At 35.0% G+C, this 17,591-nt stretch overlaps 1 protein-coding gene across 2 annotated transcripts in view; it reads left to right on the top strand.

The window, feature by feature from the left end:
- LOC136039273 (diuretic hormone receptor-like) overlaps positions 1–17,591 on the top strand; it is a 214,200-nt gene that overhangs the window by 21,481 nt on the left and 175,128 nt on the right. For both annotated transcript variants that reach the window (XM_065722850.1, XM_065722851.1), the window contains one exon: positions 11,728–11,982. In XM_065722850.1, coding sequence (XP_065578922.1) covers positions 11,728–11,982 — 255 coding nt within the window. The remainder of the gene's footprint in view (positions 1–11,727; positions 11,983–17,591) is intronic.

Below are 17,591 nucleotides of genomic sequence, written 5' to 3'. Positions count from 1 at the left end.
CTACAAATAAAGAACGACGCGGCTCAATTTAAACCAAAACTCTAAAAAGATGGAATTTTAATATCAACAAACATATCAAAAGAATCCAAATATTTAATTTCTTATGCACAGTATTTCTTATTGGAAAGTATACATATATTTTTTGGGGAGGGGGGAAACTTTCTGTTTGGGGGGATTTTCCAAGGGAATAATTTTTCGTGGAGATGGGAGTTTTTTTCGGGGAAATGAACTTTCCAAGAAAAAATTTACACTGGGGGAATTTGCGAAGATTCCTAAACAAAACTATTTTTTTTTTTTTGCCTTACTTTAAACTTGCCGAATCAGTTTTACATGTGGAGATATTAAGGGGAATTGTTCGGGGGAAATATTACTGGGTTGGAATAGTCTAGAGTTTCTTTCCGTAAACTAAAACAAAATTTTACTGTTTCAAATTCATGTTCGTTAATACCGCCGACAGATGTTCATATTTGTAATTTCTAATGCACAGTATTTCTTATTGGAAGAAAATTGGAGAAAATTAACACTGGGGGAATTTGCGAAGATTCCTAAACAAAATTAATTTTTTTTTTGCCTTACTTTCAACTTGCCGAATCAATTTTACATGTGGAGATATTAAGGGGAATTGTTCGGGGGAAATATTACTGGGTTGGAATAGTCTAGAGTTTTGGTCTTTTATTCAATTTATTTGATCTATAATTTTTTTTTGCTGTTTTTTCATTAGTTTTGTTGTACTTTCCGCGTTTGTTTTATTGTTTTTTGCTTTTTCCTTGATTATGTTATTGTGTTCGCACTGAAGAAGAGAGGCGGTTGTTCTCTCGAAATATTCACTTTCTGTGTTTTCTTCAGTATTTTCATTTGGCCTTTAAAAACCCCATTTTTGATATTTTTCTTTCTTTATGGTAGTCACCCTGTTACACTTTTGTCCCCCAAAAGTCTTCAGATCAGAACTTTGAGATAGCCATTGGGATTTCCAGCGAGGTTGGAAATCTCTGGGGATTATCCTATGGAGGGGGAGGGATTATTTCGCTGGAAATATTATTCATGTGGGAACTTATCACCAGGAGATATTCTCCATGGGTCAATTTTCCTTGGGAGGAATTTTCCTTCAGGAAGGGGAGGAGGGTTCGGGAAAAAGTTTCCACATAGGGTGGGTTTCTGGCATTACTTGAAAAATAATCTGAAATGAAATAAAAAGAAAATGTAATTTTAAATGAAAGTATGCTAAAAAGAATTTTTCAGGGTGAATTTCCCACAATAATTTTTCCTGTGGGGGGGGGGGGAGAACCTGCAGCGAAGATGAAAGTGACTGGGGTTAATATCCCATGGAGGATTTTACAAAAGAGGAAAATCCCTTGGAGCAATTTTTACGTGGGGGGGGGGATTTTCCATGGAAATTGGTAAATGAAATGGGGCTCCCCTTCCCCAAACCCCCACTTTTTACACTAATGTATGACCTTTGATCCCAACTCTTTAAGAAAAACTCCTGAAACACAAGAGTCGTTTAATAAAGAGAAAATTTTTTAAAAGTTTTGAAAAAACTTTAGCGTAAAGACCCAGGTATTGAGGAGGGATAGCCCCAGTTTATATACCATATAATTTCTGTTTGTTTTCAGTTAAAATGTTCCGTCTTACTTTTTGTTGAAAAAACTTGTTTTTTTATTTAATATAAACAAAACCCGATGATAAGTAACAGGCACCGTTGCTTTTAAGAGAATTAAATAAATAGATAAATAAGTTTTTTTAACTGAAAGTTAGGAGCGACATTAAAACTTAAAACAAACAGAAATTACTCCACGTATGAAAGGGGTTGTTCCCTTCTCAAAGCCCCGCTCTTTACGCTAAAGTATGACTCTTTCTCTCAATTCTACTTTATTAAACAGTAAAAGACTTTAGCGTAAAGAGCGGGGCGTTGAGAAGGGAACAGCCCCTTTCATACACGGAGCAATTTCTGTTCGTTTAATGTTTTAATGTCACTGTTTACTTTCAGTTAAAAAACTATGTTTTTTTTAATTTAATTTCTGTACTTTTTTGAATTAATGCTATTTTGATTTTGGCTCTCCGCACATAAATTATTAAAATGAAATTTGCATATTAATTCTTTTTTTGGCTAAATGGTTTTCTCTTAATTTTGATCAGACGATTTTGAGAAAAAAGGGGTGAGAGAGGAGGCCTGGTTGCCCTCCAATTCTTCGGTTACTTGAAAAGGCAACTAGAACTTTTTAACGAACGTTTTTATTAGTAAAAAATATACGTAACTTAAGAATTAACTTACGTAACGAACTTTCATATTCTTATATTTTAATTATGTATCTGAGGGGGTTTATCCCCTCGTTAACACCTCACTCTTTAAACTAAAGCTTAAATTTTGTCTAAACTCTTTAAAAATGACTCCTGAATCAGAAAGGCTGTAGAATAAATATTTAAAATTACTAAAAATAATTTAGCGTAAAGAGCGAGGTATTTAGGAGGAGTTTAAACCGTCGTATGCGTAATAATCTCTGTTCGTTTTAAGTTTTAATGGTGCTCCTTACTTTGAGTAAAAAAAACTTTTTCATATATATTTTTTCATTATTTCTTGCTAGAAAATGCTAGAAAATCTTGCACCCCCTTCATTGAATTTCTCTTCCCCTATGACAAATTTCTCCAGGGAAATATCCTTTCACATATCCCCCTACCCTCAACCCCCCCCCCAAAACAAAATAATCCCCTTGAAAAACGTCTGTTCACTTCCCAATAGCCATTACTGTATGTATACACTGGTTAAAGTTTGTAACTTGCAGCCCCTCCCCCGGGGACTGTGGGGGCATCCTAAAGACGTATTTATTATTGTTTTCGAATATGTTGAATAAAGTGGTTGTCTCAAAATTTTGATCTTTTGACGCTGGAAGAAAATGAGCGTGGGAGGGGGCCTAGGTGCCCTCCAATTTTTTGGTCACTTAAAAAGGGCACTAGAACTGTTCATTTTTCGTTATTATGAATCATATTACAAAATTCTCGGACCACTTGGTCGATACAATGACCCCTGGGAAAAAATAAAAAATAAAATTAAAAAAAAAATAAACACGCACCCGTGATCGGTCTTTTGGCAGAGAAATACGAAGTTCCAAAGTTCTAGATAGGAGCTTGAAACTTTTACAATAGGGTTCTCTGATGCGCTGAATTCAATGGTGTGATTTTTAGTAAGATTCTATGATTTTTAGGGGATATTTCCCCCTATTTTCCAAATAAGTCAAATTTTCTCAGGCTCATAACTTTTGATGACAAAGACTCAATTTGATGAAAGTTATATATTTAAAATCAGCATAAAAATCCAATTCTTTTGATGTGTCTTTTAGTATCAAATTCCGTTTTTTAGAGTTTCTTTTACTATTGAGCCGGGTCGCTCCTTACTAAAGTTCGTTACCACGAACTGTTTGATCCTAGATCTAGCTGTTCGTAGTAACTAAGTCTAATTAAAAGCAATAATTATAAAGAACAAAAAGAAAAAAAGATTATAATCTACTGTTTATGCTAAACCTAAAAAATAAATAAATTATTCAGTTTAAATTGTTTTATCAAAAGTAATCACCGTTTAAAACTTTCATAATTTTAGAAAAGGGATTAAACACCCCAAAATAGGGGCGTGATCTCGATAAAAGTTGGTAAAATCCCCTAAATAAATGTAGAAGACATTCAAAAGATGAGGGGTGTTTAGTAGCTGCTGTGTTGTTTACTTGGGGAAGCTGTCTTTTAGGGCTTGTTCCTACTTTCTGCATTTGGTGATTGTTGTTTTTTCTTATAAAATAAACCCCATTTTCTGCCATCAATGTTCCATCAATGGAACAAATTAAAAGGAAACCAATGAAATTATAGTAGCTCTTAATTAACTCCGGTTTATACTGTAGAATTTAATTTCTTAACTAGAACTAGGGATGTAGTAGCCACGACTGTTTTAAACTGTGTTTCAACAATGAAATTTTGTTTTTTGTCCTTTTGTTCAAAAATTTTCACCATTTATAAATATAGGAAGTGAAAAAATAAGGAAACGATGATAATTTCAAAAAAGGCAGTGGAGAATTACAAAAAGTTTTTTTCACAATAATAATAAAAGTGAATATAATACAGTTCGTGGTAACAAACTGTAACTAAGAAGCAACCCGGCTCAATATTAACCGAATCTCTAAAAAGCAAAATTTTCATATCAATAGACACATCAAAAGAATCTGATTTTTATGCTTATTTTAAATATCTAAGTTTCAACAAGTTTAATCCTATTCATCAAAAGTTACGAGCCTGAAAAAAATTGCCTTATTTTTGGAAAAAGGGGAAACATCCCCAATAATTCAAAGAACATTAATGTAATTGATATAAAATAGTGTATTATAGAATATTAATATAATTAATAGAACACAGGTATACTATAGAGTAAAAATCACACCATCAGATTCAGCGTACCAGAAAACCCTGATCTAGATGTTTTAAGATCTTAAAACAGATCTTAAGTGTGGAATTTTGAATTTTTACCAGAAGAAAAATCACGGATGCGTGTTTATTTATTTTATTCCCCAGGGGTGATCGTACCGATCCAGTGGTCCTATATTCTTTCGGAAGAGCTCATTCAAGCGGAAATTAAAGTTCTTTAATTAAAGCGGAATTTTAAGTGACCAAAAAATTGGAGAGCAAATAGGCCCCCTCCAGCACTCATTTTTTCCTAATTCACCGGATCAAGACTTTGAGATAGCCATTTTATTCAGCATAGCGGAAAAATCTAGTAACAATGTCTTTGACGACGATTTAATCCCCCATAGTCCCCACACGAAGAGCTGCAAGTTATGAACTTGGCCCATTGTTTACCTATGATATTGATTATTGAGAAGCATAGCTTATAGACATTTTTAGGGGTGATTTTTTCTGGTGAGGGGTTCAGGGGTAGGCGTTTACGTGGGAGGATCTTTTTATGGAAGAATTGTTCATGGTGGAAGAGAATTTTCCATAAAGGGAGCGCCGGATTTCCCAGTATTGTTTAAAAAAAAGATCAGAAATTAAATAAAAAATCAAGTTTTTCAGCTGAAAGTAAAGAAAAATAATAAAACTTAACGAACAGAAATTATTAATTAAGACATTCTAACTAAACGATCTTTTTGATTCAGGGGTCATTCTTAAAGAATTGGAACAAAATCCGAACTTAAGCGCAAAGAGTGGGGTATTGACGAGGAGTTTTACCTTCTCATATAGGTAATAATTTCTGTTCGTTTTTAGTTTTATGTTGATCATTACTTTCAGTTGAAAAAACTTGTTATTTTTTTATTTAGTTTCGGCTTAAAGTCCGGAAGCCTTTCTCAACGGGAATGAAAAAAACTATGCTAAATTAAACAAGACATATAAGGAAAAGGACAAAAAAGATAAGAACTCCTATTTTAATAATTTCCAAAATAATAATAGCCATCATGCAATAGCCACAAATAAAAAAAAAACTGTTACAAATTGTTATATTTATCTGTTGCTATTGCATGACGAACATTATTATATTGAATATTATTAAGACATGGGCTTTTATCGTTGATACTTTTGTTTTCTCTTTTCCTTTTCTTTATATGTTATGTTTAATTTAGTTTTTTTTTATTTCATTTTTTATTTCTGTTGATAAAGACTTTCAGACGAGAACCCAAAATATTAAAAGTTTGTTATTAATAAAAATAAAACTTTTTTGTTATTGTCCGCTGTATTACTTGATGTCTGTTTTTCTATATTTTGATTTTGTTTTACTTGTAAATTGAAAGGCAGTGTGGTCTAGGAAATTATTTGCTCCCCATTTATATTTTGGGAGGTGGCAGGAGAGGGATCAGAGGCCCCAAAACCCAGCCCAGGGATTCGCCAAGACCCATGGCTCCTATCACTATAATTCATATTTTTGAATAGACTAAAGGATGGTAAAGTTAAGGTAGAAGCATGATATAAAAAACTAGCCAGTTAAAATCTCCTTTATTCAAACATCCTTTTAAGGACCTACTACTGGTTTAACTACTAATTAACAACAATAATTACCCATAATTAAAACAAACCACTAGAATTTACTATTCGAGTCTTTGTTAGAATGTTAATATATCAAAAGACTTCCAAAGCAAACTTTTATCTCTTTAATTATGGAGGTTATTAATTACGGTACCTTTCCTTGTTTCTGCGTGTCATGGATAAATGTAGGTTAATATTGATTTTCATAACGCTGCACATAACTAACGTTGATCAGCGTTGATTGATTTTGATATTGGTGTTCTGTGTGCCATAGTTTCACGTTTATTTTATCCACAGCTCAATGAGTACCACCCTGTGTCTTTATTTTTATATTTAAAGAAACCTGTTAATTCAACTAAAAAATTTTACTTTTAAAGTATTGCCGCTTATAAAGATTTGCTTATGTGATTAAAAGTATTCAATAATAACGCCTTAAAGCACTGTGTCTCTCGGTGAAGTAAGGGTTATAAGGATTTACATCTAATAAGGCTTATACAAAAATTGTGAAGCTTTAATTTCATCCTACATTCATTTATGTACGAAATGATTAAAAGACAACCCACCGTCTTTACTACTCAATTGCTCCTTATTAATTCTAGGAAAGAGTATAATAACTCCTTATTACTTATTACCCATATTTACTTAATACTCCTTACTAGAATATATCAGATGTTTACAAGAGATCACGCCTTTCTATTTCCAAAAATGCTAGACTGATTCTATAACAGGGTGGTTTCTTAATACTACTGCTACTATTAACATCTCATGGCAGCAGCAAGTTGCCTGAGGCCCACACAGCTACGCACACTCCTCCTCCATTCCAATCTACTCAACCTCCTCCATTCCAATCTACTCAAAGTCTTCCTCTTTGCACCTTCTCAGGAAGTTTCCATTTTCCTTAAATCTTTCTTAACGGCATCATCACAACAGAGTCGTTACTAGCCAAAATTACCGACCAAGACTGAGATTTCGGTATATGTCATATCAATATCTCCATGCTTTTTATTTAACCAAATAGAAAATTGTGGCACCATGTGTAAAATCACGGCAGAAGTCGGTGAAACTGCCGTATTTACCGAATGGGAAAGTACCCAGTGATTTGGGGAAAACTTTAACCATACTCCTCCTTATGGAAAGTGGTAAGAGAAAGTATGGTAATTATAGAGGCATTAGCCTTGTATGACGATACTTTTTACGCTTAGAGCTGCAGTAGATAAAATTTAAGAAGAAAAGAACAATGTGGTTTTATGAAGGGTAGAGGATGCATTGACCATAATTGCGGTTAAGGTAGGATATGAGGGAACATATTAATATAGTTAGGCTAGTTATCTGCATGAAAATAACATTGCTACGGTTAAAGTAGGAAATGATGTTAGTAGCTGGTTTCGTATTTTATCAGGAGTTAATCAGGGTTGTATTGGATCCCCATTTATATGGATTATTTTGATGCATTTTGTTCTACGGAGCACAGAAAAGGCAACGGGATAACATAGAATCAAACGGAGAAGTAAAACTTTTCTAGATTTAGATTATACCGGATACGAGGTTTTGCGACTTCAGGGCACAAGAATTTGTTGGAAAATTAAAGTCAAGATCACTAAGTCGCTAAGACTGGGAATAAGTGAAGGTGAAAAGGTGGTGTTGAGCAATAAGACAATTGATTTAATGGATAGCTTCACTTACCTAAGTGGTATTGTTAGTAAAGACTGTGGTTGCAGTAACGATGTTAAAAGTAGAGTAGTAGAGGCCCGAGTGTTCTCTCACAGTTGGGAAAGATTTGGAAGAATAGGAAGATAGGTCTGCGAGCAAAGATTAGAATATTAGAAGCTATTATTAGATGACAGTGGTCAAGTATGCTTCTGAAGCATGGTTGCTCCTAAAAACGGAGGAAGATTTACTAGATGTTTTCAAGAGAAATCTCAAACATCACCGTATCTCAAACATTAAGCTGCACGAAAAATTTGGTTCAAACCCGCTTTCTAGGACTCTAATGCGATAAAAGATGAGATGTCTAGGACAGGCTCTAAGAATTGAGGATCACAGATTGCCAAAGACTTTCCTTGTCGGTCAACCGCCTAGGGTCATGCGAAAAGCAGTTCGTCCCCATTGGGATGGAATGATGTTGTAAGGAAAGATTTAAGGTAAGTGGTTACTTCTTGGGAGGGTTTACAGAGGGAGGATTTGAACAGATTGGGGTGAACGTGGAGGGTGCATAGTGGTGTTGGCCTCAGGTTGCTTGGTGTTGCAAGGAGTTAGTAGCAGTAGTACTAAAATATTAGTAGTTTCAACGAGAACTTGTTACGTGCAGCTTAATGTTTGAGATACGGTTGGTCAGTCAGGCACCCAAAATAATCCGTAGGAATTTCTCTTGAAAACATCTAGTAAATCTTCCTCCGTTTTTAGGAGCAACCATGCTTCAGAAGCATACTTGACCACTGCCATCTAATAATAGCTTCTAATATTCTAATCTTTGCTCGCAGACCTACTATAGAGCAATACTACTATAGTTACTATTATAGTTGAGTTATTTCTAAAACACATATGATTTAAAACGAAAGAGCAATTGAAACTTAAAACGAGCCAATTTCAACACAAACAGAAGAAGGTGTACAACCTTTGAGCTTCCTAAGACAAGAGGGCTATTTTTGTTTTACTTTGCAATTGTTTATGCTTAAGCTATTAACATATTTGTAGCAAATGTAGATTTAAAAATTTTAAAAAATTGAATGAAAAATGTAAGTTTTCAAAAGACAACATTTTTTGTTAACATAAAGAATAGGTTTCCCGACCAAATTTTATCTCTTAGATTAATAATTAAGGAGTGCCTGAGCCATATAACCGCTTTAGTCTTCAGTTTTATCTATTTTGAGCAAGCGTTTGATTCAGCCCATGGAAGAGTTTTAGTGAAGGTCTTATCCTTGCATTGTATACCAGATATATGCATAGGAGTGATTAGTTCTATGTACATGAATGACTTTGCTGTGGTTAGGGTAGGAATTGAGACTAATAGCTGGTTTCGTATTGAACCAGGAGTTACGCAAGGTTGTGTTCTATCTCCATTTATAGAGATCATTTTGATAGACTTTGTTCTAAGGAGCACATCAGAGGTTATCGGAGAGAATGGAATCAAATGAGGAAGTAAAACTCTCCTAGATATGGAATATGCTGATGAATTCAGCGTCCTGGATGAAACTGTTAGTAAAATGAATGAATATTTTGAGGTTTTGCAAGACCAGGTTTAAAAATTAATGATTTATGAAACTAAGAGAGGAAATAATAAAAAGGAAAAAATCAAATAGGTGAAAAAACGAGGATTTTGTCAGCCAATAGCAAAACTAAAGACGAAAGTTAAGCAAATATTTCTTTTGCTTTTAAGCTTTTAAACTTTTGATTTTAAGCAAAAGTTAAACAAAATATAACCTTCTAAAGTAAACTCTGCAACAGGAGAAAAGACACTGAATAAAATAACCAGAGATCTATAAACGAAAATTTACCAATTAGATTGAATAAGCTATCCTTTGCCTTGCAATCGATTTTACCTGTCTACATGTAAAAATTAATGTTTAGACAGCTAAGTCGCTAAGACTGGGAATAAGTGAAGGTGAAGAGGGGACGTCGAATAATAAGAGGATAGCTTTAATAGAAGATGGCTAATAAGAAGATAGCAACTGGACAGCTGTACTCACCTATATTGTTAGTAAAGACAGTAAGGGTATTGAATATGCTAAAAGTAGAATACCCATGGCGCAGGAAATTTATCCACAGTTGAAAAAGTGGAAGAATAGGAGGATAAGATTGGGAACCAATTAGATACTTAGAAACTACAGTGATGGAAATGGTTAAGTATGGCACCCATACTTGGGCACTTCAAAAGATGGAGGATGATTTGCTAGATATTTTTCAGAAAAAGTGTCTGTGGAATGTCCTGGGTGCCTGTTTGACTGACTGTTTCTAGAGGTTTATGAAAAATATGGCTCAATCTTTAAATTGCTAAATGCCTCGATCTTTAAGGTGAGTATGTTGAGAAGTAACATTAATTTTTTAATTCATTTTTATTTTTAACTACTCTCATTTTGGTAGTGTGTTTTTCCCCGTTTTTACATCCAGCTTACCATTCTAAGCAATTGAGGCAGAAGAAAAATATCCTTCGTAAAGAAACATATTTTCAGGTCCCAAGAATTTAACCTCCCACGGAGATTCTCTGACCAAATCCTAGAGAGTAGGGAATGCTCTCCTGTCCCCGACATACTGCTATCTCCCTTGCTTATAGACCCTGTAAAGACAATTAACAGTAGATATATATATATATATATATATATATATATATATATATATATATATATATATATATATATATATATATATATATATATATATATATATATATATATATATATATATATATATATATATATATATATATATATATATATTTATATATTTAATTTTGCAAGCCCTGCTGACCTTCTATTTAAAACAAAACTGAAATTTATGAAATACGGGCACCAGCTATACCAACAATTCAAATATATTAAACTAAAAGTCGATTGAGAATATTATATATCTTCAGTGTTCAATACGTAATTAAAAAAAGTGCCAAATAGCACGTGAGCTTGTGTTGGCCCTATGTATCAGGGGTCCTAGGCCTACTGCATATCAATAAATGCTATTAAATTCAGTTTGTTGTCATTTAAGCTAAGTTGGTCCTGCTTTCTAGGATTAGGTTAAATGGATACTGATGAAACTGTGTCAACACACCACAGTTTTTCAAAAAGAGGATTAAAGGAGTGGCAAAATGTTGTGTTTGACAACTCTAAACAAGTTTCCAAGTCGCACTACAAATTTAGCCTCTTGCCAATTTTCTTTTTTTCCCCAACATTCCTTTTTACAAAGCAAGTTTGGCCTAACGAGTGAATATAGAACCGAGATATAGTATCTAAAATTACTTAAGTCATTTTTTATAACATAAAAATTCGTTGAATTATGTTCAATTCGCAATACATAATTCACAAGGGAAATTCGCAGAAATTATGCACCTATTGATCTGCAGCTAGTATCTAAACATTGATAACTATTAGTTTTATTGTAGCTAAGTAACACATCGAAAAATAACTCGTTAGAAACTCTGATGCCCCGCAAGATATGGATATATATATATATATATATATATATATATATATATATATATATATATATATATATATATATATATATATATATATATATATATATATATATATATATATATATATATATTGTTTAAACGAACAACCGTTTGTTTATTTAAAATATTTTTTTGTTAAAATTATATGTATTAAGAGTATTTTTCCCAGGGAGGATACATCAAACATATTCTGAAGCCTGTGGAGTGCCAGAACCCGGCCTTGAGAGCGGCTACATAGTATTTTTTCTTAAAACTGGCATATTGACATTTATATCCACAAAAACGATCCAAATAGGTTACAACTTTAAAGAGCTGCTCGTATTTCTCCTATTGTGGTTTTATCAAACCTATGGTGACGTCTTGACATCAAGAACAGGCTCCTATTGTCTGCGGTTAGAAGACAAGTGACAATTTAACCTCTATATATAAAAGCCTACCGTGTAGCCGTGCTGGGATCCAACAGCGAAGCCTCTGGGTTCCCGGTACTACGTATTTTAAGGAATTACCAAAATTTTCGTTGATTCGAAATTTACATCGTAAATCTAATTTATTTTGTCAAATATATTTTGCAGGTTTAACCGACGATCTTCTGGAGCAGCTGAAACGCCATGCCGAGTTTGACATTCTTAGCGGTGATGATGTGACATTTCTAGACTTTTTAAACTGTTATTATCGTTTTAAGGATGAGCCCTACCCTGAACTGGCAGAAGGGCCCCATTGCAATAGGACTTTTGACAAAGTGCAATGTTGGCCAACTACCCCAGCTGGGACTATTTCAGTGTTACCTTGTGTAAAAGAGTTGCGAGGCGTTACGTATGACAGCTCAAGTAAGTCTCAGTTTTATTTACTAGCTCTCATCTTGGATATCTCTGCTCTATATCCAGAAGTTATCGGTGAAAATTTCATTTTGTTGATACCTCCTCGGAGTTTAATAAATGCTAAATGTTTTTTTATTGTATATCATGGTAGTAAGTTTGGCTTGTTTTCCAGTTAAATCTCACTATATGACGGGTATAGGTTAATTTAAAGAATTAAAAGGATTTATAGGCTTGACACGAACACAAATCCCTACATGGATCCGTCATTGATATTGTACAACTCCAATTTTATATTTCTTATTCTATTCTTAGAAGGGTAAAATCGAGTTTGCGTCATTTTCAGTTTTAGATTAATTTTGTCGTATGAATGCATTTCGCCAGCTGGATTAGCTAAGAGATGAGGTTTCAAAACAACTCATTTACGCATATGGTTTAAGCCGAAGTCATACCCCGCCCAGCCCAGAAAGTACCCTAATCTTCTTTGTTTCTATTTTTCTACACTGATTATTATAATTAAAAAAAAAATGTTTTGTGCATAGCTGCATCTAGAGCATTTATAAAAGCATGAAGTATTTGCAACTGTAGGATAGTTAGTTCTCGTTTATGGTATGTGGAGCGGGGTATCAGCATTAAAAAATTTTTATTTTAAGTACCAGTACTTTTTCCTTCCAAATATGCATTTTGAACTAAATTATGATTATATTGCAGTAGGAAAAAGATCAGACAAATTTTTCTGGCTCATCAGAAAAATCAAGCCTTAAACCCTCAATGACTAGAGAACTTAAAGTAACATAAAATAGAATATGTTGTCGAGATATTTACGTGAGATATTATTACGTGAGATATTTACGTATATTTACGTGAGATATATCCAGCCTTCTTTTTTTCAGCTGATCAAATAATGTGTCATACCCAACAAATCACTTCTTCTGAAGTACCTAACAAGGAAAAAAAAAAATCAATTTATCGATGTCAATATATTTGTGCATTTGTAAAGGAACAAAATTAAAAACTCTAACGACAGGTAAGACTTAGAAGGCTCTAAGAAATGATTTTAAAGCCTTTACTTGCTGACCAAATTGGTGCCAGGTGCCATCATAAAAATAGTATTTTGGCAAAAGTGCATTCACCCGTGGGTGAAATTTTCCGCTCACATTTCAAGTTTTTGCCACCACTAATAAAACAGAAAAAAAAATCCGATTAACGGGGTCTTTAGAAGAGAAACCTTTGAAAGTTCAGAAAACTGCTTTAAAACAAATATAAACTTTTACTTACCTCATTTACACAGACGCATTGCTCCATTTTAAACCCCCCTCTTCCTATTCAGTAGGGGGCTAATATATAGCCCATTACAACTATTCCCAATATATTAGACAACAGTGCAATCTTTTCGTCGCAACAAAATAATTAAAAAGAAAATAGTGACCTGTAAGATAAAATGAACACAACTCTAGTATAAAAGAGACCAATCCCAGTTATTTCTGAATTTGAGATAAGGGTATATAAATGTAGGCCTATCTAGGAAAAAAACAGCCTTTATATTGAGACCCATATCAAATCTAGAAAACCAAATTTGATAGATTGTTTGAGAGTCTTTTATTTGTAACGGTGGAATACAGAGACCTGTAGCTCACATGGGCTTTAAAATTGTTTCATAAAGCCTTTTAAATTACCTCAACTGCAGTATAAACTATCACTTGCATCCAAAATTTCAAACAATACACTACTAATTCAGTTAAGCTCGTTTCAGTTGGACTAATGACCAAACCATACAACACATAACGTCAACCCCAGTGGCTGCCCAGGGTGTGAAATTCAGTAAGAAATGTAGAAATCTTTAGCTTAGGTTGAAAGTATAATAATAGAAAGACTGACTCCCGAAGGTTTCCTCTCCCTTGATTTCTTAGCTCCTTGACAAATCAGGACACTTTCCCCAAGGATATTTTGGATACTAGTTGCACCAGCAGGTTGAAGGATCAGCCAGAGTGACTGTCTGTGGACAGAGTCCAAAGCAGGACGAAAATCGACAAAGGCAATGTATGCCTTCCTTTTATATTCTAGAGTTTTCTTTATTAGCTGTCTAATTGTATGGATTTGCTCAGTAGTCGACTTACCAAGCATGAACCCAGATTTCTGGTGCCGATGAATGGGATGGAGGTGCTTTTTTGCCCATTTGAGGAGCAGCATGGTGAAAAGTTTGCCTGGTGCATATAGCAGAGCTTTTCCACGCCTCTTGTGGACTGACAAAAATAAACCTGTCTTCAAGTCTGATGGCATCATTTCAGAAAACCAAAGAGTATCAGACAGTCCTTTTAGCCAGAGAGTCGTGAATAAATCGCCATTTTTAAGGATTTCTGATGTCAGGCCAAATACTTTCGGCGCTTTGTTGTTCTTCAGCTTTCGTAATTAAGCTTTAATTTCTACTGCTGTAAGTTTGGTGCCATCGGGTGCAGGTGTAGTATTGTCAGTAGCAGCAGTAATCTGGTTTTAAATTTGGTCGGGTGGGTCTGAGTATAGTAGCTTCTCGAAGTGATGTTCCCACTTGCGGAGGCACTGTGATTGGTCATAATTTTTTTTTCACCATTGGTGTTGTGGAGATGCGATGTAGTTTGAATGTATTGACTTAAGGGCTCATGGAGGATCTTATATATGGCTCCAATATCTTTTTTTATGGCCTTTTGGAGCTCGCGTGCTTTTTTCACTAAATACCTTACTGTCTTTGTGCAAAATGATGTTGCACTCTTCATTTAATAACCTATACTCTGTCATATACCCGTGAAGGCGGGCTTTCTGTCTGCGGTCAATAATGGCAAGGGATCCGCTGACAATCCAGTCTTTTTTTCTTACGCTACATCAGTCCAGCAACTCTAGTTGTAGCTGGAAGAGCATTATCTTCGAAGTTATTCCATACACCTTCACTATCATTCCACTGCGTAAGGACCTTAAATCTGTTGGATATTTCGACCCGATACTGTTTAGCCAAAGTAGGGTCTTGCTAGATATGGTAGGTATCAATTTCCCAAGCTGCCTGGCTGGGTTTTGTAGCTTTTAGGCGAAGCCTGATTTTTTTTGCAACAAGACGGTGGCTGGTGTTCCCAAGTTTGGCACCATGATAGGTGCCAAAATTCTGTACAGACAACAGCCATCGCCGGTGTATGATTATATAGTCGAGTATCTTCTTCGTTGACACATCGTTGCTGCACCAGATGTGCTTGGCTATGTTGGGTCTCTGAAACCATGTGTTTGCAATGGCAAGATTGTCGGCGAGAGAACAGTTCAGGATTCTCTCTCCGTTGTCTTTTATGTTATCTACTGTTATGGGTCCAACAGTAAAATCGCACAGGCTAGATTCATTTGAAACGCTAGTATCCATATATCCTAGAAGGCCAAGGGAGTCATGGAGAGGTATTGATGAGAGCTCAAAACTTAAAAGGGTATAGAAGGCATACTTATCTTCTTCCTCGGCTTCATTTGTGGGGACGTAACAGGTGATGATGGTTATTTAAATTCATCTTTACCATTGACCCTTGCTCTCAAGAGCCTGGGTGTTACTGGTGTGAATGACAGAAGTGCCTTGTGTGTGGCAGTGTTTAGCGCTAGGTCAGTGCCTCATTGTTTCTGGTGACCACCAGAGCAATGTGGGCTCTTCAACATTATGCTCCTCACCATCACCAGATTGATGTGTTTCAGTGATTCCAGCAGATGTAACTTTATATTTCTTTAATTATTTGGCTAATAGGAGTATTGAACCGGGTTGGTTCAGTGTCAGAACATTCCAGGTGGCTACTTTGATGCCACTTTGTTCAACGATATTCAGAGAGTATCGTCCTTGGATGGTCCGGAGTCAAGAAGGAGCTTGAGATGATATATCCAAGGCTTGATTTGTGGTTCCATTCATAGCAATAGAAGTTTCAGATAGACGGCTTCTAGTCCAACTGTCTCTAGGTGCATTTAGTTCTCCGGTGGCTAGCCAGATATCCAGAGGCACGTGGAGGTCGTTCTCTATGCACTAATTTGCTTGGGAACCAGCTACGGAGAAGCACCATAACCTCCACTATCCGTGGTAATTTCTCAACTGCTGAAGTAGTGCCGATTCTGGTTGAAATATTGTCGGTTATCAGACCAAACAGAGTATCGGATCTTTTCCCTTATACGTCTACCTCTATTTAAAATGAATTTTTTAGTTATTTGCTCGTGGCCCTCATCATTTCTAGTCTACTTTTACCTAATCATTTCTAATAGCAATTCACTTTAACCCCCCTCCCCTAAGGTTGAAATATATATCTTAAATTACATATTTTCCTTGCATTTCAGTTTTTCAAACTCTCTTGAAACGAAAGAGACAAGACACAAAGATTTGTCTTGTACTAGGGTGGAGGAGGGTGAAGTATTTTAGTTAATTGGTATATGTGCAACGGAAAGCCAAAACAAGAAATCTTTAGTAGAAAAGGTCCTGCGTACTTGGATTAATGCGGGTTTTGTTCCGGGTAAAAAACGACCCTCCTTATGTAGTCTGTCTTCCACATATGCCAATAATGAGGATTAGGTAGTATAAAACTGATGGTGTTTTTAGCTTACCTCAAAAACATTTAAGCTGGCAACGTTTAGACCCTTCGAATCTATTCTACTCAAAAACTATAGTTTTGCAGATACACCCCTTGGTCTAGTTACCAAGGATACAGGCCGACTGATATTAGCTGATGATCATCTCATTACCAATAAAAAATTAACATGAACACTATGCTTTCTATTTGTTCGTGGTGGAACTGTGTGAAGTTATTTGGGAAATGTGCAAAGTGTTTTTAGGAAGCCTGGCGGAGCTATGTGGTACATGTGACAATCTGAGAAGTACACCATCTGGCGGGGAGTAAGTGCCTCCTTGTATCGGGTACGATAGAGAATTATAAAAAAAAAAGTTTGCTATTGAAAATCCGATGGATTCCATTGTACACCATCCATCACTTTTGACTAATCCTATTTGAATAACATCCATCATCTTCAGCATACAAATTTAAAGTTAAAATTAACCACTAATCTTCCTGGGAGCAACTTCTGAAATTTTTAGTGATTAATAATATTCTGTCGATAGATTCTAGTACTAATATCCTTTGGGCATGCAATCTTCTGAATCAGTTGTTATCTTTTTGAATCGCTTTTAGCTGAACAAAAACTAGAATTTATCACTATCACTTTTAAAGCTTTTGGACGAACATAGTATAAGAAGGTAAAAAATTGGCGTTAAGAATTTAGACATTATGTAACAATTGTTTAATAGCTTGTCAATCCATTACTAGACATCGCAACACCCCAGCAAAATAGGGCCTATTGTAAGTACTAAACTGATATTTCGGAACAATAGTTTTTTATACTTTCACAATTATGTTTGACAAAGTCACATCCCTTAAAAGTCAGAGAATGGTGACTCAAAGCAAATCGCACCATCAAATTAGGCGTATCAGGGAACTCCAAACTAAAAAGGCTTGAAGCTCCAACTACAAAAATGTAGAATTTTGTATTTTTCAAACAGTTCGTTGTAACGAACTGTAGTAAGGAGCGACCCGGCTCAATAGTACCCAAAACACTAAAGAATGGCATATTGATTTGATACCAATAGCTAC

Source organism: Artemia franciscana, chromosome 19, assembly GCF_032884065.1.
Source record: "Artemia franciscana chromosome 19, ASM3288406v1, whole genome shotgun sequence".
Taxonomy (NCBI): Eukaryota; Metazoa; Arthropoda; class Branchiopoda; order Anostraca; family Artemiidae; genus Artemia; species Artemia franciscana.
The sequence above is the reverse complement of the archived record's forward strand: the minus strand, read 5'-3'. Positions and strand labels throughout refer to the sequence as shown.